The following is a 24,734-nucleotide window of genomic DNA, read 5'->3' as shown; positions in this document are numbered from 1 at the left end:
TGCTGTACTTAAGCCATAATATTCTAATGTTTAAGGGAAATCATTACATACTATTTTAACTGCTGGCTGCATGCTGCATTTTTCACTCTCCTCTCTGTAACATTAGGTAGAGTGGTAGCGTGCACTGTAACAGCACCTGAGTTGTTAAAATGTGTTCAGAGTTAGTGCTAAACATTTCTTAAAATGAAGCAGCAAACATAGTGCAGATGCATGAGAAGCTTTACAAGTAAAGAAAGGTTTCCAGACATTTATTTCTGGAACTGTACACCAGGTATTAAAGTACAACAAATACAAAATAATGCTCAAAAAAAATCAGTGTTTATGTACAAATATTAAACCAATGCAACAACAGCGACTTCCTCTTGAACATCCGATACTAGAACATGTTCCGATTGTCACTAGATTTGTTGTTATGCACAGGGTACTTTGAACTGAGAATAACTGGAATCTCTGCTTTATTAGGAGGACTATAGCCATCCATACTCTATTTTACAATTGATAGCATCTTCCTTCTTCTTTCAATTAAAAATAGGAATAAAAAAAATAGTAACCTTGTCATTATTTTATATATTACTGTATTTAGTTTCCCTGGCTGTAGACAATGTGCTTGTAATGCTGGGCAAATAGTGTCCCTGTTGGTCAGTTTATTCATTAGTTACATTCAAAGTTGAAATATTCACTAGAGACTTTGGTTAAATTAAGTACTATCACTATGTCCTACTTGATCTGAAGTTTTCTGATATTTTTGACCCTTAGTTTTAAAAATTGCGAACAGGAAACAATTGCACGATTCATTGACCTAATTGTACACAATTTAGTATTCTTCAAACAGTATCGTACAACTTTCAAGTAACTCCAGCAGTTTGACCATGACAAGAGGAAAACTAAACATTTAGAAACCTAGCATGAGAAAATGACATACGACTAACCAAAGCAAAGGTATTGCTATAATCACAGCACCAGTTACACTTCTAAATGAATCAGCTATCCTCTCCGGATTCCCTGTACATAAAAAGGATACATTTACCAACACTGCAATTGCCCATTATGGATTTTTTGGTTTGTTCGTATGAAGAAAGAATGTGGCAAAGGACAAAGAATTTATCACGGTTTGTTACAAGAATTGTGCTTCACCATCTAAGAACCAAGGCAATATTATTTCTTCATAAGGTTGTGATTCAGTTATCTTCATGCTGACTTTCAAAACGCAATTCTTTTAATAAACAGTAACAAGTTCTCCATTTAAATGTTGAAACTGAGAGAAAAATAAGTAAGTCCAGCTTTTAAAAGAAAAATTCAATAAATAGCTATTTTACATGGGTAAAGTCATAGTGGTACAAATTTATGAATGTCACATCAAGCATGCACAAAAATGTTACTATACACAGAAGTAGTCAGAAAATATTGAAATAGATATCTAAAAAGATATGAAGAATTTACATATTTACAAAATCTTGCAAATTATTGCCTCATTTTAACAAGGAATTAAAAGTAAACGATACCAGCTAGCTAGCCAACAGGGTAAATAAGATCAGCATTTAAAAATCTATTACGCTAGCCGGAATTAATTTTTCTCTCATACCATTTTCTGGATTTTGGTCAAAAGTCTTTATTAAATAACTAAAGTGTCCATTAAACTTGCTGACAACCCAAACCTTAGACAAGTCTCTGTCTACATTAAGAGCCCAGCAATGCATAGATAAACTGAATATATTACTGCATCAGCTAATGAAATGGGCATGTTCATTTAAGTGCAACTGGTATAAGCATTCAGTCTTCTTTGTATGATTTTTATACAGACCAGCCACTCACTGTAAACCCATAGATAAACTTGAATGTATAACAATGGAGGATTATGGCCAGTATTTTACAAAATTACATAAAATGTGTTGATTCATAAAGAAAAGAAAAAAGGTACAAAGTTCAGCACAAAACACAGCAACAAGAAACTGACAACTTGGCTAAAAATACAACACAGGGCCAAGGCCACCTGTTACTTACTGTGTACTTACTACAATTATGTATTTCAGATGTGTGAGTTAAGAACTGATTACAAAATTTTCTCTGCTTTTGTCCACTGTGCTAAAGTAATTCGTTTTTAATATGGAAAATGTGCTATTGCGTAAACACTTCAAAGCAATTTTGTTACAATGCTGTAAAGAAAACTCTGTATGCTCCACCCAAAACTCCGGATGTCAATGCAGTTCACAGTATGCATAATAAATACCCTTTTCCCTTTCAAATATTAAAGCCACTACTTTCTAATTACTCAGTATAGCCTTGAAGCAACTATTACAAATATCAACAATGCAAACTTTATCACTTGAATAATGAAAACAAATTAGTGGCAATTAAATTTGTAATACAAACAGTGCAAAGAAAAAGCATGGAGGGAAAGGGATAATGAAGTAAAGTTCAGATTCTCATTCAAAAACCCTGCAAGTTGCATGCTACAGCAACATATTACAAGCCAATACTGTGTTTGGTTTGACTTTCCCGCAGGAATTAAGAACAAACGTTTGCAACACAAACTTCCTGGATGGTTAAATTGCACTTTATGTTCAAAAAAAGAAAAAAAAAAAATTACTGAAGTTAAATAGTTGCATTTATGGGGAACATTTTTACTCATCCTTTCTTATTTAATCAAGGTAGTGAAGTGCCATTTTTGAGCCAATGACTTCCTAAAACAAATAAATGAAATCCATGCTAAAGAAAAACTTTCAAGTACATACTTCAAGGTTCTATTATTCCTATATAAACTAGATAGTCCCTCAAAACTGTAATACTTTTGAACTGCAGTGCTCCAAACAGTTTAAGATCTCTTCTAAATGTAGACTGTTTAGTGGCAAATCCTAAGCTCTGCAGACTGTAACTTTATACATCAGCTGCCTTAGGAAAGTTAAGGTACACAATTACTCTTCAAAGTTGTGGACAAAACCCATTCAAATACAATCTAGCATAGAACGCATCTGTTTAAGCCAGTAAGTAAGTTTAAAGTACACAGACACTTATGGCAGCATAATTACTTCTGTGTAAGGTAGCCATGGCCTAGAATTTTGCAACAGCATCGAAGTGTAGGTCTTCACACTTTACTCATGTTAAGATCCTTGTGCTAACTTCCGCCGAGGTGAACTTGCTGTTTTTGTAAACTGAAGTGCTCTAGTTTAGTATCACATGAGAGAAGGTTCCATTAAAAAAAAAAAAACAAACATCCTTGTATGTTTGTGCAGTTTAAATTAAAGAAACCCGTCCCTGCCTTTATAAGAAAAAAAAAAAATGCTACATTGAGCAGGGATCAGGATTGGTACCTGTAAACATCGTTATTCCACTGCATCCGTTACGGCAAAAGTAACTTAGACTAAAAAAACCACCCCAATCCGTTCAGAACTTCTGTGCTGGTTTTGGAACGGTGGCCTCTGTCTACAGGCTTTACAAAAAAAAAAAAAAAAAAACAATTTGAAGCAGAGCTTAAAGCTGCACCACAGAGTTCTCTTAGTCCCAAACTCTGCCAAACTCTTATCACATCTCCACATTTATGGACTGAAAAAAGAAATTACTCTTGATAAATCAAGATATAGTTCTATACATACAAAGACATCACTGATGTCATAAAGTTCAAACTTCCAGTGAAAGACTAAGCAAACCTGATAGCTCCCATCAAGTTTACTACTACTGCATAAAGTACCCACTGTTTAGTTTCCCACAGTCATTCTGAGTGAAGGGCAGCATGTTGGTGAAGAGTGTGGGTGTTGATAAAACCATTTGTCTCATTTGCAGATAGACTGCTGAAGTCAGCCACTGAAACAGCCATTTTGGCACTGGTAATATGGTGTGTGTGGTTCTCGAAGTCCACACCAAGGTTATTTACATCACTCATGAAAGACTCTGGGACAGCAATTCCCATTTTCAATCTCTTTGCAGGTCTCTCTGTCTCCTCACTGCACATGTTCATTGGGTTTAGCTCTGAATGATAAAAGCCAGTCTCAAATAAATTAAAACAATCACTTTCACCATTGCTAGGCAAGTTAAGCAATTCTTCTGTTCCAACAGGCACATGATTAACTGGTGCTCGGGGTAAGCTGTCCATAGGAGGAAAGGTGTCATCCAGGCAGTTCACATCTGAAGTGTGGCAGACCGTAGCTACGCTGTTTGTCAATGCTGGAAAAAAGATGAACACAAATGCAAATGAAATAGTTGTTTGTGTAGTTACAACAAAAGGACTTTTTTTCCCTTTGATTTACCTGTCAACTCATTGGCAGTGATAGAGTTCAGAATGCTTAGCTGTTGATCAGGAATGGTTTCTGTTCGACTATTAGATGTTAAGGCTGAAGAATGCACTGCTCCACCAAGGGCTTCTGCTTCATCTACCAAACGATCCATATAGTCCCTAAAAGAATATTCCATACATCTTGTATTATTTAACTGGAAAACAAGGCCTAAGAATGATGATAGATTTAATTTCAGTTGCCATAGCCACTGCAGTATTACACTGCAATGACAGGAGAGAAATAAAGATTCTACATATATGATTTGCAACAGAAAACATATTCCAAGAAAGTTTTACTTACGTAACTCCTGGATGGTGGTTATATCTCTTCTTTCCAAATCTCGTTTGCTGAGCAAAGTAATCGTAACGTTCTGACTTTTTCCACATGTAATAGAAAGCCACACACTCAGCAACTGTTCTGGTTCTTACCTACAACAAAGCAAGAAGAACTAAAAAGTTCAATGCAAAGACTTGTATTTTGTCATCTCCCCAGTTCCTATATTCCTGCAATACTGTTAGTTTTATTCTACTATCTGGAAAAAAACAATTAGATTAAGAGACTTCAAAGGGATCCACCGTTTCAGAGAAGTATTACATTTGTTCTATTGTCTGCATTATTGGCTTTTTAGAAACTAGACAGAAACTGTACCTACATCTGAGGCATTTCAGTTCATAACATATATGACAATTTTTTAAACTATAAGACAGACTCTTTCTCAAGATGGAAAAAGCTGAGCAAATCAAGGAACTAAGAGAAGTGAAACAGAAAAGACTTTGGGTACTTAGTAATTTTTGGAAAGTCCAGAACTGTGGAGGCTTTGACAACAGATATTCAAAACAGTAAATGCTTAAACAACAAAGTAAAATTATAATCTGATTAAGAATGTATAAAGGACTCCAATGACTCATTTTGATCTATACTTAACTGTTTGTATCTTTCCCCAAAATGGAAGTTACTATGTGAAATCATATTGTTGGAGAAAAAGTCATTACTTCTATCAATATTCTTATAAACTATATCAATTTTTAGATGCAGAAACATTTCAGATCATCATCATCAACTGGAACTTCAACAGTTCCAGTTGAAGTTTTACAACTAGAATATACAACTCTGTCGAGATACAGTCTGGCAGTAAATGATACTTGTGCTTAATCAAACTTACAGAAAGATCAGACTCAAATGCAAAATGCCTTGGGTGTATCAGTATACCTTCCAAGTCCAGACCCAAACATACCAGGCAGGGGAGGAAATGAACAATGTCCATATGCTGGTACATAAAGACCCAGTTAACAATGCTTTGAAGTACAGTGACATGGAAACATCTCTTATTAAATTTCTCCATGCACTAAATCTCATCTAGCTGATACTTTCCGTATACAAGAGACACCAGATTATGTTTGCTCCCAGAACTCTGCCTAAACTTTCCAGCATTTTAACCACTTGGAAAAAAAAAAAAAAACAGCGGGTTTCTTAGACAAATTCTGGTCCACAGTGAAAAATTCATCAACTCTCGTGCTTTTTTGCATGTTAGAAAGAATATTTTTAGATTTTTTTTTTTTTTTTTGCATCTCTGATGAATTACTATTTATTGGTAAGGTCCATCTAAAATATTTATCACAGGAAAAGTTAAACCAGTTACTGAGCGGGACTAGCTGCAGCAACCACAGCCCTATAAAGCTTACTAGAAACACAACCCAGAAACAAGTCTCCTGATGAAAAAACCTTCACGGTGGAATCAAAGCATGAAGGAGATATACAGAACACTTGGAAACATCCATACTGTCAACTGCACCAAATTATACATATTTTTGATAAAAAAAAATAAAATAATCCAATCCCTATTCCTCAGGCACAGACAAGTCAATCAGAAGCAATCCAAATCAGTATTAGAGTTCTTTTGTTGGCAAGAAACCAAAGTACTGATAGATGACTATGCTTTCTAAAAACACGAAAAGCTAAGGCTCTTTCTGTAAAATTACACCTTCCTGGTCACAAAAATTATTCAAGAAAAGATGCATTTTCCCCTCCCACAGCCACAGTATGGAAATATTATACCTCTAGGAGAGGCCCTCATTTAAACTAAATTGTAGTACAAATGCATAAATGGAAGTAATGCCAACGTAAGCTGATTTCAGAGATAATATATTGACTCATTTTGCAATACCTACCTTTTCCAGTGACATTTGAACAAAAATTAGCACAAAAATGCATAGCCAGTTTTAATATATTGGTTCTTATTTCACTCTTCAGCATGGCTTCTGACATTGCTTTTAAGGATTTGCAGCATTGTATCACCTACCAATTCTTCCATTTAACCATAAAATACTAACCTTGTTTTTCTGTATGAGATGAAAGTCTTTTCCATAAATCAGAAGCGCATGTTCAAAGCTTCTGCATTCTTCTTCTGTCCATGCTGTCATCTCTTCTAGACAATTACAAAAATAGCACAACGAACAACTTATTTTCACTCACAAAACTTTTACAGAGAATAAAACATTTCTGTTGCTAATGCATAAATACCCAAATACATGTGGAAAAAACCCCAACAGTTCAGTTATTTAAATCCATGTTCCTTCCTCTACTGTACAGATATCCTACCTGAAATCTGACATTCTTGTTTATAAAGAGTCATAAAAGTTTGATTTCCGATTTTTTTATCCTCAAGGGCAAAGGACATTCAAGAGAGTTATTACTTCTCAGTAAATTTGTAATAAAAAACCCCAAGGTTTGATCACATCACCGAGATACGAGTGAGATAATTTTTCTGAATATTTCTTTTTGCATATGATACAAAGAACAGTGGCTGCTGGAAAAAAAGAGTGAAGGAATAACCTGTTGTGATGGATGGTCCCACTCTGAGTGAGCAGTACTTCAGTTCAGCCATCACCAACAAGATGGCCTGACTGAAATCAGCGCTGCTTGTGCAAACCATGAGAACTGTACTAGGCTGTGTCATCTCAGGAACCAAGGAGTCTAGGCCATGTCATATCAGGAGCTAAGGGTATCAGCCTGAGCTAGGACCAGACAAAATAAAACTGCTACAGCTGTACAACCGCACGTACAGCAAAGCGGGGGCTGTTCTGAGTCAGTCACTTAACACTACAGGTATCTGCAGCCCCCCTGTACGGCAGCAGGCTACAGAGAGGTGCTCTCCCCCTGAGCAAAGGAGGGACCTCTCGAGGTCACTCTTCAGGGTTGAAACATTCCTTACTTCAGGATTACATTTTAGGACTGTAACTACTTCTACATTTACACAGTCCTAAAATTACGTTCAGCCCTTTGAAGGCAACTGCAAGGCAGATGTGGCCCCCAGTGAAAAAGAGTTTGACATCCCTGCCTTACATGGCACCTGGTATCTGTAAACAAAGTAAGTGACATTTTACATTAAGCCTAAAGGTATATTGTGTGCTTGCAACATGTATATCAAACTAAGCTTAATTACTAGAAGTGTAGTTAGTAGAGTGTTTGGCCACCACCTAATTATCAATTAATTATTGTTAAATCATTGTTAAATCACTGCTTAATTACCATTTATCATTCAATCATTGATTATTATTTGATCATTCTTTAATCATGAATAAAACCGTTCAGTTAACCACATAATGATGGCCTTTCTAAACAATTCACCTGCGACAAAAATTGGTGTAGTCAGCAGAATGAGGGATTCAATCACTGTCTACTTACGGAGGCATGAAGTTAAACCCCACGCTAAAATTTTTGTGTGATTAACTGCATAAAAAGCAGAATGACTGGAGTAAGATTTAAAAAAAGTTGAATCTTGTAACAGAGAAACTGAGAGATGATAAAGAAAAGGCATACAATTGATATGATATGATATACAAGATGTTGAAGAGGTATTTAGGAGCTGCATATCAGTACAGGGAATGCGAAGAAGAAATGAGAATATTAGGAGAACAAACAAAGTGACAAGAAATGCTGCTACCTCTGTGAATAGATCAATTGCTGAAACAACTTGGGGAAGAAAAAGGAAAACACAGAAAGGTAGAGGATAAACTAGAACTCATAATAATTCAGGCTGCCATCCCCCTCTATCCTGTAAAAATTCGTAAGCTAATCCTTTCCCTAGAAGATTGAAATGGAGACATTTGGGAGGACCCCGATCAAGAACTTAGCAATGACAGTCAATTAGATGAATCAGACTTTAAGGTAGCCCTTCTTGTTAAAACTGAGGTATGTGCCAGACTTCAAAGGGACAACCAGGAAAATACAATAAGGATCACTCCATGGGAACCCCTTCAACTGGCCAATCTGCAAGAAAAATAAGTGCAGAAGCCTGGCGAGAGTGAGACTCAGTGTCTGTGGCATTTCTCCTAAAACTGGAAGAGATTGTATTTTGTTAGATCAAGGTGAAGTGGGTGGCTTTTGGGGACCATGAGTATTCCTGAATGAGGGACCAGCCTCTAACACTGAACCACACCCTGTTACACCACAGTAGAATACTGGGCAAGCAGCACAGACCCTCAGGATAGAGGGCAGCCCACTGCTCTACCAGTAAGATCGTTAAGTTTTTACAGCCATTACAAAAGCAGCCTGCCTTCAGGCTACAAACAACAGGGGTGCACAGGGTAATTACTCTACCCTGTAGACCCCCAAAGGGCATACGACCACTCATAAGGAGAGCCCAGTTATTCAAAAGTTGTGCCTCACTGTGAAAAGGATCAAATAAGACAAAACATATAACACAGGTCTTCAGAGGGTCAGGATCGCAAATCTTGGCTCTGACCCATCCCGGCCTCAACAGACTTGATGCATGGCATTATAAATCATAGTGGAGAAATGGGTAGCATGAACTTACACAGCAGAGCAAGCCTGAGCTGACACAGCAGATGGATCTGGCAAGTAAGACAGACTCCCCAAAACTCCTGACACTTTCCCTGATCTCATAAACCCCACAGTGAGGCAGTGGACCACCGGAAAAGGGGCAATAAAGTGTAGAGGAATGCCTTGGTGCTGGGCATGCCTTGGGTAGCTATTCAGGGCCAGGCAACTGGGACTATACATAGTCTGATCCAGGCTTTTGAAAAACAAGGGATATTAGGGAATCTGAAACAAACCAAACAACTATCTGCTCCTAAAGATCCCACAAATCACCTTTTCGGGCTTCTTAAGGATGAACTGCAGATCTTGTGTTTGTTTCTTCAAGATAAAATCTGCAGTTTCTTAAATCAAATTTCAGTTTTACAAACAACAACAAAATTCACTAAAGAAGAGCATGACTTTTAAAACTCAAAAAATAGCTCAAACTATTTAAGTAAGTAATTTTTTCCCTCAAGCATTGCTGTTTTCCTTCTTGATGATGGCTTTGAGTCTATATATAATTAAGAAGTGATATTTCAGGCATGTTACATTCATAATGGTGATACAAAAAGTTTCTGTTCAGCTGACATTCAAAGCCAATGGGGGAAAAACAAACCAAACCAAACATTACATTTCAAAACACTTCTGGAAGCAGATACTGGAACCAAGACCTTTCTGCTCACAGATGAAAGTGATGATCATTCCACCGCAAGGCCATTTTCTTTCCTTCTCACTCCATTAATTTTGCATACCTTACTACAGAATTCTCAAGCTTTAAAGAGAAGAAAAGATCCCCATGTAAATTCTCACTGTTAAGAAAACATCTTGGGAGTGGTGGATTTTTAATTCTCATCTCGAGAATAGCAGTCAGCTTCAGTGGGCAGAGTAAACCACAGCATAATGGTTACTCTAAGAAACTGGCACTGACACTATTGTCATCCTTTACCATTTTTAATGAGGTTATAGTAAGTCCCATCTGACTTGGGACAGAGAGGGGCAGTCTGAGTGCTAGTCCTTAGGACAGAGTTTTGGGCTCTGAACCACAAATGGGCAGACATATTTTTCAATCCCAAAACAAGAATTTAAATCCTAGAAAGGTGTGGTATTCAGGCTACAACCCTGCATCTGAATGACTGCTCTGATATTCTTTATTGTTCCCTTCAGCTCTACTTTAGATACTCAGCTTACACAGCATCTCACTTGTAAACACTCAAGTTCCCTCTGGATCCAGTTCTGAGCATGGAATATCTGCCAGAATATCAATTTGTACCAGAGCTCATACTCCACTTCTGCTTTATGCAACATACATGTTAAAATACAGGACAAAGAACTGTCTTTGCTAAATTATAAACTCTGATTTTCATTTGAGGGAGTAGTAAAGTTACGGACAAACAAGATGGAAGCTCGTTTTCCCCTGTAAACTTGAGCAAAGCTCTCCACGCTCTACCAAAGACCTATAGAACTACATGGTAGTTCCAGTTAGCGTTGGCATAGCAGGTCAGTACAGCAAGGAAGAGAGTGGGGCTTATTTACATAGCCACCTATGTTTTCCCGATTCTGGTATAAACGTAATCATATTATAATTAATCATGATCTCAAAAACATACTGTACTGTGGGTAAGAACCACCTTACAAGAGCAAAACTACTGCTGCCCTCAGCCCTCTCCTCAGTCTGTGCCATTCTTCAAACAGCAAAGGAGGAAAGCAGGGAAGGTGAAAAGCTGATTCTGCAACCTTTATGCAAGTCGCAATCTCTTGTAGGAATTTCCAGCTGGTCAGCAGTCAGATAATACCTAATCTTTACTAAAGATATCATGGAAAGCAATGTGCTCATCAATCTGATTCTTACTCAAGGTTTTTCTACACATTTTTTTTTTTTTTTTCTGGTCAAACATATATTTCTGAAAAAACAGGTACTCTCCCTTACCCTGGGATGCCTTTCCATTCGAGCAGTACCTCTCAATGGCTTCTTTAACATTATGGCTACTTTTAAGAAGTTCATACAGCGCCTATAAAATACAAGAAGTCTTTAGAGACAGTCAGAGTTTTCAAACATCCAACACAAACCTCTAAAACTAGCCTTTCAGAGAGCGTATCTAATGTAAAAAATAGGACCTATTTTATACATGGTGAAAATTTTAAAGTAACAACCAAAAGAAAACCATCCAAAAGTTGAGGTAAGGTTTAATTAAGAAAATGTAAAACATTGTATGCAATTAGTAAGAAAGCTGGATTTGTCAACAGCATGGCAATCAGAAACATCACAGATCACAACACTGCCAACATTCCAATAGTCGTAATTTTAAGCATGTGCTTAAAATTTCAAGTAAGATCCTGACCCAAATAACGTCTAATTTAAAAAAATACATTTAGTTTTGCTGCCTTTATAATACAAGGCAGAGAAAGATCATACATATTAATTACAAAGCAATGTGTCACAAATGGAACACGATATAAAACGTACTTGTTCATTGTCCCGTGTATGTAGTCCTTCAGGAATTCTGCCAATTGTTTTTTCATTTCCTGTCCTTAAGGAGGTTTCAAAAAGGTATTCTTTAACTTTACTTTCTGAGATCACATCAGGTTTCCAAAGTAAATGGTCTTCATTTTCATAGGCTGTTAAAAGAGAAATCTGTTAATACCAGGTGTGATATGTTCAAGGCTGTAACATAAAAAGCTATTTCAGAAGGACAAAGAACAGGAATACAGAAGCAATCATAGAATGTCCTGAGTTGGAAGGAACCCACAAAGATCATTGAGTTCAACTCCTTGTCCCTGCATATGACAACCTCAAAATTCACATCATGTGTCTGAGGGCATTGTCCAGTCTCTTCTTGAACACTGTCAGGCTTGGGTCTGTGACACCTCCCTGGGGAGCCTGTTCCAGTGCTCTACCACCCTCTGAGGGAAGAACCTTTTCCCAATGTCTAACCTAAACCTCCCTGGCACATCTTCCTGCCATTCCCTCGGGTTCTGTCACTGGTCACCAGAGAGAAGAGACCAGCACCTGCCCCTCCTCCTCCCCTTGTGAGGAAGCTGTAACCGCCATGAGGTCTCCTCTAAGTCTCCTCCAGGCTGAACAAAACAAGTGATTTTAGATGCTCCATGTCCGGCTTCCTCTCCAAACCCTTCACCAACTTTGTAGCCCTCTTCTGGACACTATGCAGTAGCTTTATAACTTTTTTCATCCTGTGGCACCCAGAACTGCACACAGTGCTCCAGGTGAGGCCGCACCAGTGCAGAGCAGAGTGGGACAATCACCTCCCTCTCCTGACTGGCAATGCTGTGCTTGATGCACCCAGGACATGGGTTGCCCCTTGGCTGCCAGGACACACTGCTGGCTCATGTTCAACTTGCCGTCAATCAGAACCCCCAGATCGCTATCCACAGAGCTGCTTTCCAGCCTCTCATCCCCCAGTCTGTATGTACAGCCACAGTTGCCGTGTCCCAGGTGCAAAATCTGGAACTTACTCTTGTTAAACTTTATGCAGTTGGTGATTGCCCAGCTCTCCCATTTGTCCAGATCCCTCTGCAGCGCCTCTCTGCCCTTGAGAGTGTTGACAGCTCCCTCCAGTTTTGTGTTATCAGTGAACTTACTTACTATTCCCTTGGGTCCCATGTCCAAGTCATTTATGAAGACATTAGAGAGTACTAGCCTAAGATGGATCCCTGTGGAACCCTGCTAGTGACTGGTCACCAGCCCAACATAATCAAATCAAGCACCATCATGCTACTTTTAAACTGCAGCTCACCCTTACCCCAAAAGCCTCAGTTAAGAAACAGAATTTGCAATGTGACATGGTGAAGAGATTCAGTTTCTGTAAGCGTAAGAGTCTTTACAGAGGAGCAGCTCTCATTGACAGCTAGATGAATCAAGTCAAATTATGCATCATGCGTATTCATCATCTTCACAGAAACAAACTAGCAAGACCATTCAGTTTTATTCAGCTGTTTTCAACAAGTAAACTACAGTTCAAAAGAGTACAGGATATTTCTTTAATATTCCAAATATTACATGCCAAAAAGAAAAGGTAGCTAACTAGTCATCTTCAACTAAAATTTGCCAAAAATTACTTAACAGAAATCTAAGTCTCAATGTCATAATTTGTTTTTCTATTCACTAACTACTGAATGCTGTCAAGAACTTCTAAGTTGCAATGAGGATGTCCTCTTTCACAGTACACTGAAATAATGTATGCATCTCTTAAGTAGCTTACTTGAACGACCACATATTGGAAATATGCAAGAGCTGACCTGAACCTGTCAGTCTGTGCACATTTCAATTCTAGATTAAACTATAAACCCTTTATTCTGATCAAAAAAACGTATTAACATTGTACATAATGTTTCATATGCTCTTGGCAATACAAAACTAGATGTCATTCAATTGAAACACACAAGTATAATGGCTGTTACAGCAGAAGAGATGAAGATCCTCAAATCTCTCATAAAACTTCAGGAAACCATGTTAAGCTAAGCTGAGGAATCAACTTACATCTCCTCTGAAAGTTCTGTTCTGACTTAAGAACATGGAAAGCTTCCAAACAGACATATTACAAGTGTAAGGTTTACAGAAGAGCAGAACTGCCTTCTAGCACAGTTCTGGTAGCTGGGACTACACCATAGAAATTTAAGCCCTGTTTGCCATTGCAGGCTCTTCCAGGAGTACAAGGGGTTAATGGTTTTAAACTGGAAGAGCAGAGATTCAGGCTAGACATGTGGAAGAAATTTTTTACCATGAGTGTGGTAAAATACCAGAGAGGTGGTAGATGCCCCATCCCTGTCGACATTCAAGGCCAGGCTGGATGGGGCTCTGAGCAACCTGACCTAGTTGCAGGTGTCCCTGCCCATTGCAGGGGGATTGGACTAGATGACCTTTTAAGGTCCCTTCCAACCCAAACTATGATTCTACTGAAGTGGCTTTTACAGAATCCTCCACCCCTACCAGCCAGGTCCAACCTCTCTGAGTAGCTGATGCTCAGCTTCAACCTTGTTTAGCGACCAAGACAAGCTATTGCTTCTTGCTGGAGTCTGACTGATAACCTCAAGAGTAGCTCTTCTGGTTCTCCCATCTGAGACCTTCCTCTTTGCTCTTGGCCTTGCCATCAGACAAGACTCTCACTGGTTCTCTTTAGCACCAGATGATTAAAGAGAAAGCTGTCATTCTCTGGTTACTGGCCCTTCTCTATCTTCTTCACTGAGGAGAAGTCACAATGTGTCAGCAGTAAAAGGACGATCCAGATAAATCCAGTTCTTACTACCCCACTTCTTACAACCCACAAGCATCATGCTTGAGTTTTAGAAAACAGGAGACTTCCATAGCTCTTTCAAGCAACACAAGAGATGTTTCCTTCCTAATACTTCCAGCTCCATCCATATCAAATATGTATTCTTCTCTACTGCAAAAGATCATTCTTCAAAAAATGGTGAAGACCTGATTTACTTCACTAGAGTAGTATACCCATGAAACAGTAGTTTGGACACAAGTAACTTGCAGTATACTGAAAATTTACAGAAAAACCAGAACACTCTTCATTTATTAACATGTCCTCCAAACTCTTCCTTAATTTCACAGCTCTTCCACCTATGAGCAAACTTATTTCATTATTTGCTTTCTCACTTCCACATCTTTATGTGCTATGCTTTTCCCATAGTGAAGGTTTCTAAAGATACCAAATAAAACTCTATTAAATAAGCTCTTTTTTCTACTCTAGCACAATTGCTGTTTTTAACCTAAATTTACATTGGAATAACATCATACTTACAATATTTTTACAAAACAATATATCAGGACTTACATCTACTGACACTATGGAGACATAAAATAGTTTATCGCTTTGTTTCCCTTATCAATTTTGTAACCTGCACTGTTGTGCTTGGCAAAAAACAAGCAAAGAAAAATACTGTTTTGAAGATCTTCAATGTAAACTAAGTTACATGCTCATACACCAGTTATGATACTCTGATGAAAATATTTCCTTCTTGAATCATAGTTTGTTGCTTCCTGATATCACTAGATACTTCAGAATTAACACTGTAACCCATCCTCTGATGTTTTTCTGAGAATGTCCTCTCGAAGTTGAAGAATCACATTTCTGAGATATAATTATGTGGTTGTGTTACTTTAGTTTTCTAGCGTGCTTTTCTTAAGGTCTCTGAGACTTCAACTAAGACATTGCATTTACCTTATAAATTTAAATAACATTTTTCCATCACCTTCTATAACATCAAATAAAAACTGTAACAGTCAGAAGAACTTACCCTTTTCATCATCACTGCATCTGCCAAGGTAAGGTGGAATTTCAGCCTGGTACTGTGAACCAACCATTATTTCCTGAAGATGTTAAGAAAAATTAGAAAAGAAAGGTATTAACTTAATATTTTGTGCATGGTAGCATTAAAAATGCCATTTACCTGGCATGTGGTAGAAAATTCCAGAATGAAGGTACTATTTGAAATATGTACTATAAATCTTAATGCATTTTTCTTAACAGTTAAGTTTTTTTAAGCTTTTTTTTTTAAGATATAATTATTACCTTTCTCAAATCTTCAGATGAATTACCATTGTCTGCCTCTACATCTTCACCATCTGATTCTTTATCTCCATCACACGTAGTGTTTGCTTCAGACACAAAGAAGTTTGTTTTTAGATAGGAAGCATTTTCAATTCAAACACAGAACTACAAAATACTCTTTAGTTTTTAAAAAAAAACACCTTTTATTCTGGGAGACACTCAGCATGAGCATGCTGATCTACATTTCTATCAAACTAGCATAAAGTCAGAAGACATTTGTATACTACAGAACTGAAATATTTATCATGACTGCAACTGAGTCAATCTACTATATTTCTAACAGTCAAAAGGAAATGAGATCATTTTTCTTCATCAGTTTTCTCCGGTAACAGGTTATACCTTACAGAAATGTTATAAGAGAAACAGAAAACTTCCAGAGCTATGACTTAGCCTCAGGTTAATCACAAAGAAAGTAAACTTGAAGGAATGTCTTTATTACCTACTATAACTTCCATCAGAAGTTTTAATAGGCATTCAAAATACTCCTTTAAACAAGGCTGCCTCAGCATGGAGTGAAGATACACAAGAGATATACAAAATGGAATCAGTAAAAGACACTTATTCCTCTTCCCCCCCTCCCTGCCTTAGAAAGAAATACAGCGGAGCACACTAAGTAGTTCTAACACAGTATTCCACCGAAGAACTCATATTTTAGAATCTGGAGTGCCATGGTACTGGGTTCTGAAGTAATTATATTTTTATAGCTGTATAATCCCTGGCAGAATGGAATCTACAGTTCTGATACAATTAAAGCTATTCTGTATTCTCAAACTTCAGAAATAACATGGTCATAAATGGGGTTGCAATTTCAGCTTAATCACAACTAAACAGAATTGTCAACTTCAGAGACAATATCCAAGACTGTATGGACTGCAGCTCCCCTTCTGTAATCATTACTACAACTACCAGTGTCTCTGTTTTTGTTATTAGAAGTAGTAAGCAAGAAGTTAACATGAACACATGAAATAACAATATGCCTAGATAATAATTATTTTTTCCAAATTAATGTAAATTTAATAAAATAGCCTATTTTATGTCTAAGACATGTTTGTCTAAAACTTAAGTGTTATCTTAGTAGCTGAGAAATGGACAGACACTAGAAAAAAGATGAAACTGCCAACAGCACTGAGAACTGACACCTCCCTCCCCAAAATGGTGGATATTCAATTTTAAAATGTCCAGCCAAAAGTTCTAATAGAGAAAGTAACATTCTGATAGAAAATCATGACAGCTGAAAACAAAGATGACCATTTCTTAATCCTCAGTAAGATGAGAGGCTAAAAATCTTTTCTATAAAGCTACCACATTTTCAGTGTTATATTCATTAACAGTTCACAAGCAATGTTTAAGTGCCAACAAGTTTGGGGTTTGCTTAAAAGCAAAAAGGACATTATAATTGTTAAGGTTTTGGTAACTCTCTTTCAATAAAATACCTTCTATTGATTACACAATTAGCACCATGCAAAGGGCTACAATTGCTGATGACTGAGACAGCACATCACCTGTATTAACCACCTTCTCTAGAGGGAAGAGCTTAAGATACTTGCCAAATTAAAACTGTGACAAGAATCCTCCACATTGCCTGTTGCAGCTCATTTGTTCACTGATGTACTAGAGTTAGAGCAATAAGGAATACTCATCCAGGTTGGATACCTGAATCACTGGTTCTTAGATCTTTCCCATAACAGCTCCATGTGAGCATCCAGTCACGGGTTTACAAGCCCCATCCCATATAAAAGCACCTTAGCTCACCCCATGAAGTCCCGTATCTGTAAAGGGAAATCACCAAGGAAACCATGTCCCAGCTGATATTCACAAGCTGCATGAAGGAGTCACTGATTTAAAAGCAGCAGCAAAAATTTGAGTAGAGAAACACTAATTTAAAAGAATGGGTTACATATTCCTGCAATTCACTAATATATTGAAAGTCATGATGGATGTTGCCCAATACCACATTAATTATTAATTATGAAGTTATTGTATTTGTAGAGAAATTAATTTTACTTGTGCTTTGAGCACAGTACCAAATGTAAGTCTTTCAGGTGATCAGTAATACAAACCAAAGACAACATTCAAGTACAACATCCTGCAAAGTGCTGCTTCTCAATTCCCAGTAAAGTCAACGCTACTCTGCAATTTTGACATTTTAAGCTGGGAAGCTACATATGATGCTAAGACTTTTTGAGTACTATTATAAAATTAGGTTTCCTACATCGTAATGGCCGAGGAAAGAAGTCAGTAGCTTCATGTGAAGTAACCGATGGTGTCAAGTCATCAGCAGAGGACTGTGTTTCTTCATCATCACCCGACAAGAGGTCTTTAGCAATTTCTTCCTGTATAATTAAAGTAAAAAAATAAAACCGATGACTGAATATTAAGTATAAACTGGTGAGCATTTATATTCAGCAAACTGTAAGTCTCATTAATTAAAATTAATTATTTTACCGTAAGTAAATTTAGCAGACCATAATCCCTTAATTCAAAAGCTAGTTCACTCTTCCTAAATCTTAAGAACAACTATAACCATTCATTTCAGAGTTCAACACAGAGGTTCATTTCCCCTTTGCCTTCTACTAAAATAAATGCACAAGAAGTAACTTCTGCAAAAACCAATCTTGGATGTTTTTCCAACTGCTTGCAATGAAAAATGCCAATGGAAAGTGCCTTCGATCTTTAGAATTCTGTAATTCTTTGCATCACAATATACCAAAGCTTTAAAAGCCTTAAACTCAGAGAAAAAAACAAAAAAACTGCCATGCACTTCTGTAGCCTTTTGCTGACAGGACAGTCACAGATAATAGATAACCTGCTATTTTCCAAAAGCACAAAAAAATCACAGTGCTGAATGTTTAAAAAAAAAAAAAAATTCAAAAAAGGTAGTAAGAAATAAAAACCACACCTCCTCCACTAGCAGACATGTTCGAACCCCTCTGTATAGATGTTTGGAAGGGAAAGAACTGTATTAGACAACAAGCTGACTACATTTTTGTAGCCTCAACACAATCGTGAATCCTAATGAGAATCAGATGTGCAGAGCCATCATTATACCCTACTTTCTGTGGAGCTCACCATTACGTCATACTTACAGAAAGTTAAAAAAAAGACATATACTTGCTACCTATACACTTTATAATCCAAACTACTAGCTGCATATGCTTTACAGTCAAAAATCAGATTACAATCTCAGAATTCAAAGTTAGTTTGCAAATCACAAAAACGGAAGTTTCAGGCTTTTACATCAGCTATGTGACACATACAGTCACTGCACATAAAACAATTTCTCATTCCCCAAAGAAACTGAAAACTTTCAAATAATATGCACTTGAAAGCAAGACTCCAAAGTATTCAGGAGTGCATTTTCAAGTTATCCACATATGCGCTTTGATACTTGACGTGCATTGGAAGGCAGAATTATTATTCCTGGACATTGCATACATTAGAAAAAAAAAAAAAAATCCCACTTCTACTAAAAATACCCCACCTATTTAAAATTCTTTGGATGTGTTTTAGAAGTACTGTTAACTTATTAATTTCTCATTTGTAGTAATAGAGTGCCATTAAAGTTGCTATGCATTTTTAAGTGTGATAATTGTAATTAGATCCTCAATATCCTTGAAAAAGAATAAATTCAGAGTAATACGGTATATTGCAATTAACAAAGATAAATATTTTGTAATACCAAGAGACAGCAAAATATAATTTAAAGTCATCTGGACTTCTGCTTTTAAACCATAACACAGGGGAAAACAGTTTTGACTTACTTTATCTAGAGTCATATCTGGAAGTTCATCTGCGAGTTCACTTGGGGAGCTATCCGCACTGGAACCTGCCATAACTGGAATTGTGGGTTCATAGCCATAGAATGCCAGTAAATCTTCCAATGGCATGTTTCCTTCCTAACACAAGAGGATTGACAAACATTTCAACACATTGCCAAATACTTGTACACAGTTCACCCCTAAAAGTGTAAGACATGTTCTAAAAAAAAAAAAAAACAACACCAAAAGTAAAAAAACAAACAAAGAAAAACTTGATTGAAACCAGGAATTCTGGTTAAGGATTTGAAATATTCTCAGGCGCAGGACTGAAACAATTCATAACCATGCTTCTTGCCATATAGTGAAGTCCCATCAAGTTACTGAAGAAAACTGTTCACTGGATGAAACTAAAGAGTAATTACTAGAAATTCGCTCCTTACTTGACTCATACTGTAAAGCACTAATTGCCTATATTGTTTCAAGACAGAAGATACCCTAGAAAAACTAACAACCAGCCTACAAGAGAGAAATGCAGAAAATCTTGAAGACCTTAGTCCTACATAATTACAGCTTCATGAGTGCAAAAACCCACAAAAGTAAATCAATATAGCAGTTTTTAGGCCTTGCTTTCCACCTCTTGCACAATATATTTTATAACAACCACTGAGAAGGTAATAGAAAGTTACTGATACAGAAGACAAAAAAAGATAAAGGCTTCATTTATAACTTGTTTTTTTTCCTAACAGCTTTTAATCAAGTGATTTTAGTAAATACCATCATACTTGCATGCTAATACAATTAATAAAACAGTGGAGATTTTTTTAGTTACCCGATTCAACCCATCAAAATATTAACAATATTTTCCAAAATGTATACCTTTAAAAGTTATATTGCTTTTAAAAATTTCTTGTTGAACTCATACACTGATTAAATTACTTGTTAGTCAGCTAAGGTCTTAATCCTGCATAGACTTTTTGCAACAGGTAAACGTAAACTCATGTCCAAGCTTTGCCAGGATTGAGACCTAATGTAATACAGTGTCTAAGAGTGGCTCTCAGTTTTTCTTCCTTCTATTGTAGAAGCAATAGTACCATTTTATAGAGTAACAACTCCATTTTAAACATGAGACTTGGCAAGCTGCTTCACTATTACAATTGCAAGTTTATAATCAGCAAATATGTAATTGTGAAGGTAGCAGGACAAAAAAAAACCAAACAATCACAAACATAAACACTGTCAAATCCACATTTAGAAAATTTGTTATTACATGGACTACAAAAACATAATCTCATATTTGATGCTAGAAATTACACTTTCCTGGAACTCTGTTGACCAAAATCTGCAGTTATACTGAATGGTGGGTCACAGAACAGTAATGCAGCATTAATTTGCGGGTGTTCAGCATTCAGCAGGTGTTAAAAATGGGTGATGCACTTCCACAGATGAATAAGAGGTGTAATTAGGAAAACCATGTAATTAAAGAGTGTAAAATGGAACTGAAATAGAAAAAGCCAAGGAGCATGCTTGTCATTTCGTCCATCTGCCAAATGCCAAACTGATGAAATTAAGACATAGACCTACCACTTACGTAGCAAATGAACATGATCCATCATGACTAAAACAAGACTTTGTTTGCATATTGGAAAAGCAAAACCGAAACGAAAAACAGAATGAAATACAGCTAGCTGTCACTTAATAGTATGTAAAATGTACACTTTAAACTTATATCAAATTTATAAAGCGTAGAAGTAGTAGGTGACATTAGATGATACGACTCCAAAACCTGCTTCAGCAATTTCTCTACCAAAGCAAAAGGACAGCTAAATAAAAAAGAAGATGAACTTAACATAACACTAATATCTTTGAGAAGCTAAGCACAGCCTTTTTGTGAGGATGCACTGTTATATCATAACCAAACCTGATTTCCTTTTCTCTTTTAGACAAGTTCCAAAAGGGTGTTGCAGGAAACTGCATTATACAATACAAACTGAAGAACAGGTTGAGTGTTCTTTTCACTAGAAAAGTTACAACACACGCAGACACTTACGAGAGAGTGAGACTATCTTACCTTTTCTAAATCTTCAATTTCAGAACTGAAATTTTTGCTTTCTTCCATCATTTCCTCTTCTTCAAGAGTTCGCTCATCATCATAATCATGTACCAGCATTTCAGCAGATGGGTCAAAGTCATGATCCTCAGAAGATAAAGAGCCGACTATCAAAAAAACCTAATTTGAGTATTTTTTCCTATACCAACATATGAAATTACATGACACAAAAAAATACAGTTGTATGGATTCTTTTACATAAAGGGTTAGAAATCTTAATGGAGTAACTGGAATAAATTCCTAACTACTTGACAAATTCAGTTGTTTTAGCTGGCCTTTCTTTTTTGTGTTCCGAAACAATAGATGCAGTTTTCTTTCTTGCAGTATAGAATACTTGGGAGAAGTACCTAGACTACTGAAACAAACTTTCAGAAAATACAATCACGAATTAGTATTTTACTGAATAAAAGATTGTTCAAAACATCCTTGAAATCATCACTAAAGTACAAGGCACACACATCACAAAATTCCTGATGCTACAAGACCCTGATTTATAGACTCTATGTATGTATTTTAGATGGTAATTAGTGTAAACAGTTAATCTAGGTTATGAATCAGCTTCTTACTAACCGCAAAAAAAAGTAAGATTAGCTTCAGATTAGTTTAACCTTACAGACAGACCTTCTCTTAAAACTAATTTAATTCTTTGCAACTGATTAGATAGAAAGAATAAACACATCAGTTTCAAGAAATATTGAGGAAAATATAATGGAAATGACAAAACGCTCCTAAGGGATCACATTAATTAACAAGCCATTGGGACAGCTCTATGGTCCAAGAGACATTTTTTCATTACTAGACATGTCATGCAAAAAGTACTGTTGTTATTTTAAGTACATTTTGTCAATTATTAGAAAAGGTTATAATTAGATCCAACAAGATTTAAAGATGCAAATATTCTGCACTGCACAGTCAGTGTTCCACAATGAAAATCACTAAACTATAAGGTTGTTTTGTTTTTCAACATTCACTTTCTTATAGCTTTCCAGGATGGAGGAAAGAAATTGAGTAGGGTATTTCTCTTTCACTTCTGGTTTCCTCTTTTAGTTCTTAGATACTACTGCTTTGTCACAACCCTTGGCTTAAAACCAGCAAAGAAAATGGGTGTTAGGAATTATTTCCATGTAAGAACTTATTTAGAAGTTTTGAAGGAAACAGCTACACATTTGCAAACCTCTTCAAAGAAATAAAGCAGTATCCCTCTCTGCAGTGCTTCCAGCCTTGAAAAATACAGGTGTATATACCACTTCTGAGTCGTAAAGCATCTAATTATTTTTTCAGCAATTATGTTAAGTGTTAATTCCTTATATAATTACACTTTGTTTAGCTCACTTAAGACAATACCATGAAAGTTCATTATATCATACTGTAAAGAAGCATTCAGGCCAAAAATGTTTTTTATTCACATGATATTCATATCATGGTCTCATAAAACTTTCTGTAGAGCTGATAACTACTCCAATTAGAATAATGACATTACATGTGGAATCTTCCTACAGTTGGTCATCATATCCTGACCCAGTTTTAAAGAACCGTCAACCACCTTAATATATATTTATATAAGTGTGTGCTCAAGATTATTGTGTCTAATTGCTGTTCTAACTCATGTTTGAGTACACCAAGTGGAAATTCTATTCCAATCACAATTTAGATTAAAAAGTCCCACTTCTCTAGTAGCTCTGAATGCTCAATATCCCATTTAAAATATTTAAAACCATATTTAAAAATACAAGCTCACTAGATTTCACAAATAGCTAAAAAAGATCAAACAGGCAAAGCAGAAAGCAGTTACGCAGAAGCAAATACGTTCCCCAAATAATTATCTGAGAGTAGCTCTGCCAATGTTAACTATGTTTGCTTGTGTAAAGTATTCAAAAAAACCTTAATAGCAGTTAAAGCCTTAAAAATTACTTATCACTATGATTTTAAACATTTTCTGTTATTATCAAGAAGTCAAAAATTTACACAAGCCTGTAGTTATCAGCAAAAAGAGAAGCAGGCTCTCTCCAGACTACACGGTTTTAATGAGAGGCTGACTTAAAAGCGCTACAAAACTTTGTTTTCATTTTGGGTTCCAAGCAACCAATTACTAACTGCAATCGGAGTTAAGGGAAGGACTCCACAGTGCACATCTCCTTCTCTTAAAAATCTGGCAGGCGGTGAATTTCGTGCATATGAAGCGTTAAGAAAGCTACGAGGGGATAAATTTGGGAAGGAGCAGGAAGGAGAAAGCGGCGTGCAGGTGGCAGGCCGGGTGCCGGAGCAGGAGGTGGTCGAGGACGAACCTGGGCTCGAACTCCCAAAGGAAGCCTGCGGGGAAAAGACGGAGCGAGGTGAGGGCAGGTCCCTCCGGCGCGGCAGCACGCAGGGCTCTTCGTTTCATGCTTCTAGCCCCTCCGCCCCCAGAGCTGCCCACTTCGCCCGCCGCCGGCCTCGGCTCCCGCGTCCCGCCCTGCTGGTCCTTCCAGCCCGTTCACACTCTCCCATCCCTCCTTCCTTCACTCGCCCCTCGCCTGACACTCCCCTCCTTCTCCACTGGCAGAAGCCCCCCCAAGAGCCGCGGCCGGCGCTCCCACTCCGTCCGGCCCCGGTCGGGCGGGACATGACAGAGGCAAGCAGCGGCGGAGGGAGCCGGACCGGCCGCCGCCTCTTCCCCGCTCCAAGCCCGGAGCTCGCTCCTCCTCCCTCCCGCCGGGCGTTACTTCATCGCCCGCGTAGCGGCGGCGCCGCCGCCACCAGCCCGTCCCGCTTTCCCCGGGCCCCGGCGCGGCGACCGCGCCCCCCTCTGCGCCTGGCCGGGGCCTGTCGGCCGCCCGCGGGCTGCGAACCCGTCACCCGCGCTGCGCGGCGCCCGCCGTGCGGCCTAGTCGCGCAGGCTCCCGCTGCCCCGGCGCTGGGGGCTTCGCCGGCCGCCCCGCCGCCCCGCCGGCCCCTCCGCGCCACCGGGCCGCCCTGGAGGCGCCTTACGGGGATGTCCAGGCGGGCGAGGGGGGCCTGCCGGTGGCGGGGCCCCGCGGGGAGCCGGCTGAACCCCGGCGCCCCAGCCCGCTTTCCCCGCTCACCTCCGCCATATTGGGACGACCGGGCTGAGGAACAGCGCTGCGCCGAGTGCCCGGATGGGGCCGCTAAGCCAATGGCAGCGGCCGAGCCCCAGCCGGAGCCGGCCGGGGAGGGAGTGGAGGGGCCAGCGGGACCGGGCTGGGGCGGA

At 38.1% G+C, this 24,734-nt stretch overlaps 1 protein-coding gene across 4 annotated transcripts; it reads right to left on the bottom strand.

The window, feature by feature from the left end:
- Positions 1-232: 232 nt before the first annotated feature.
- MIER3 (MIER family member 3) lies at positions 233-24,734 on the bottom strand. Of its 4 annotated transcripts, none has more exons than XM_071802673.1 (13): positions 24,589-24,734; positions 23,812-23,836; positions 21,488-21,613; positions 19,423-19,557; positions 17,874-17,994; positions 15,623-15,708; positions 15,348-15,420; positions 11,551-11,702; positions 11,014-11,095; positions 6,599-6,693; positions 4,569-4,696; positions 4,242-4,387; positions 233-4,158 (listed from the first exon to the last, which is right to left on the bottom strand). In XM_071802673.1, the coding sequence occupies exons 3-13, from the start codon at positions 21,584-21,586 to the stop codon at positions 3,707-3,709; spliced, it is 1,569 nt and encodes a 522-aa protein (XP_071658774.1). In that variant the 5' UTR covers positions 21,587-21,613; positions 23,812-23,836; positions 24,589-24,734; the 3' UTR covers positions 233-3,706. The 4 variants fall into 4 exon arrangements, with proteins under 4 accessions (XP_071658774.1, XP_065717690.2, XP_065717691.2 ...); XM_065861618.2 differs by having other exon boundaries at positions 21,488-21,633; positions 24,589-24,667; XM_065861619.2 differs by having other exon boundaries at positions 6,599-6,690; positions 21,488-21,633; positions 24,589-24,667.

Source organism: Patagioenas fasciata, chromosome Z (assembly GCF_037038585.1).
Source record: "Patagioenas fasciata isolate bPatFas1 chromosome Z, bPatFas1.hap1, whole genome shotgun sequence".
Lineage (NCBI taxonomy): Eukaryota > Metazoa > Chordata > Aves > Columbiformes > Columbidae > Patagioenas > Patagioenas fasciata.
Note: the sequence above shows the minus strand (reverse complement) of the source record. Positions and strands in the feature narration are given on the sequence as shown.

What these genes read in the sequence shown, in the direction of transcription:
- MIER3 (XM_071802672.1), bottom strand. An exon ending in TTCCCTTAACTCCGATTGCA is followed by an intron (nt 21,614 to 23,620) that starts GTTAGTAATTGG and finishes TTATCTTCTGAG; the next exon opens with GATCATGACTTTGACCCATC. An exon ending in ATCTCATACAGAAAAACAAG is followed by an intron (nt 4,697 to 6,598) that starts GTTAGTATTTTA and finishes GCTTTGTTGTAG; the next exon opens with GTAAGAACCAGAACAGTTGC.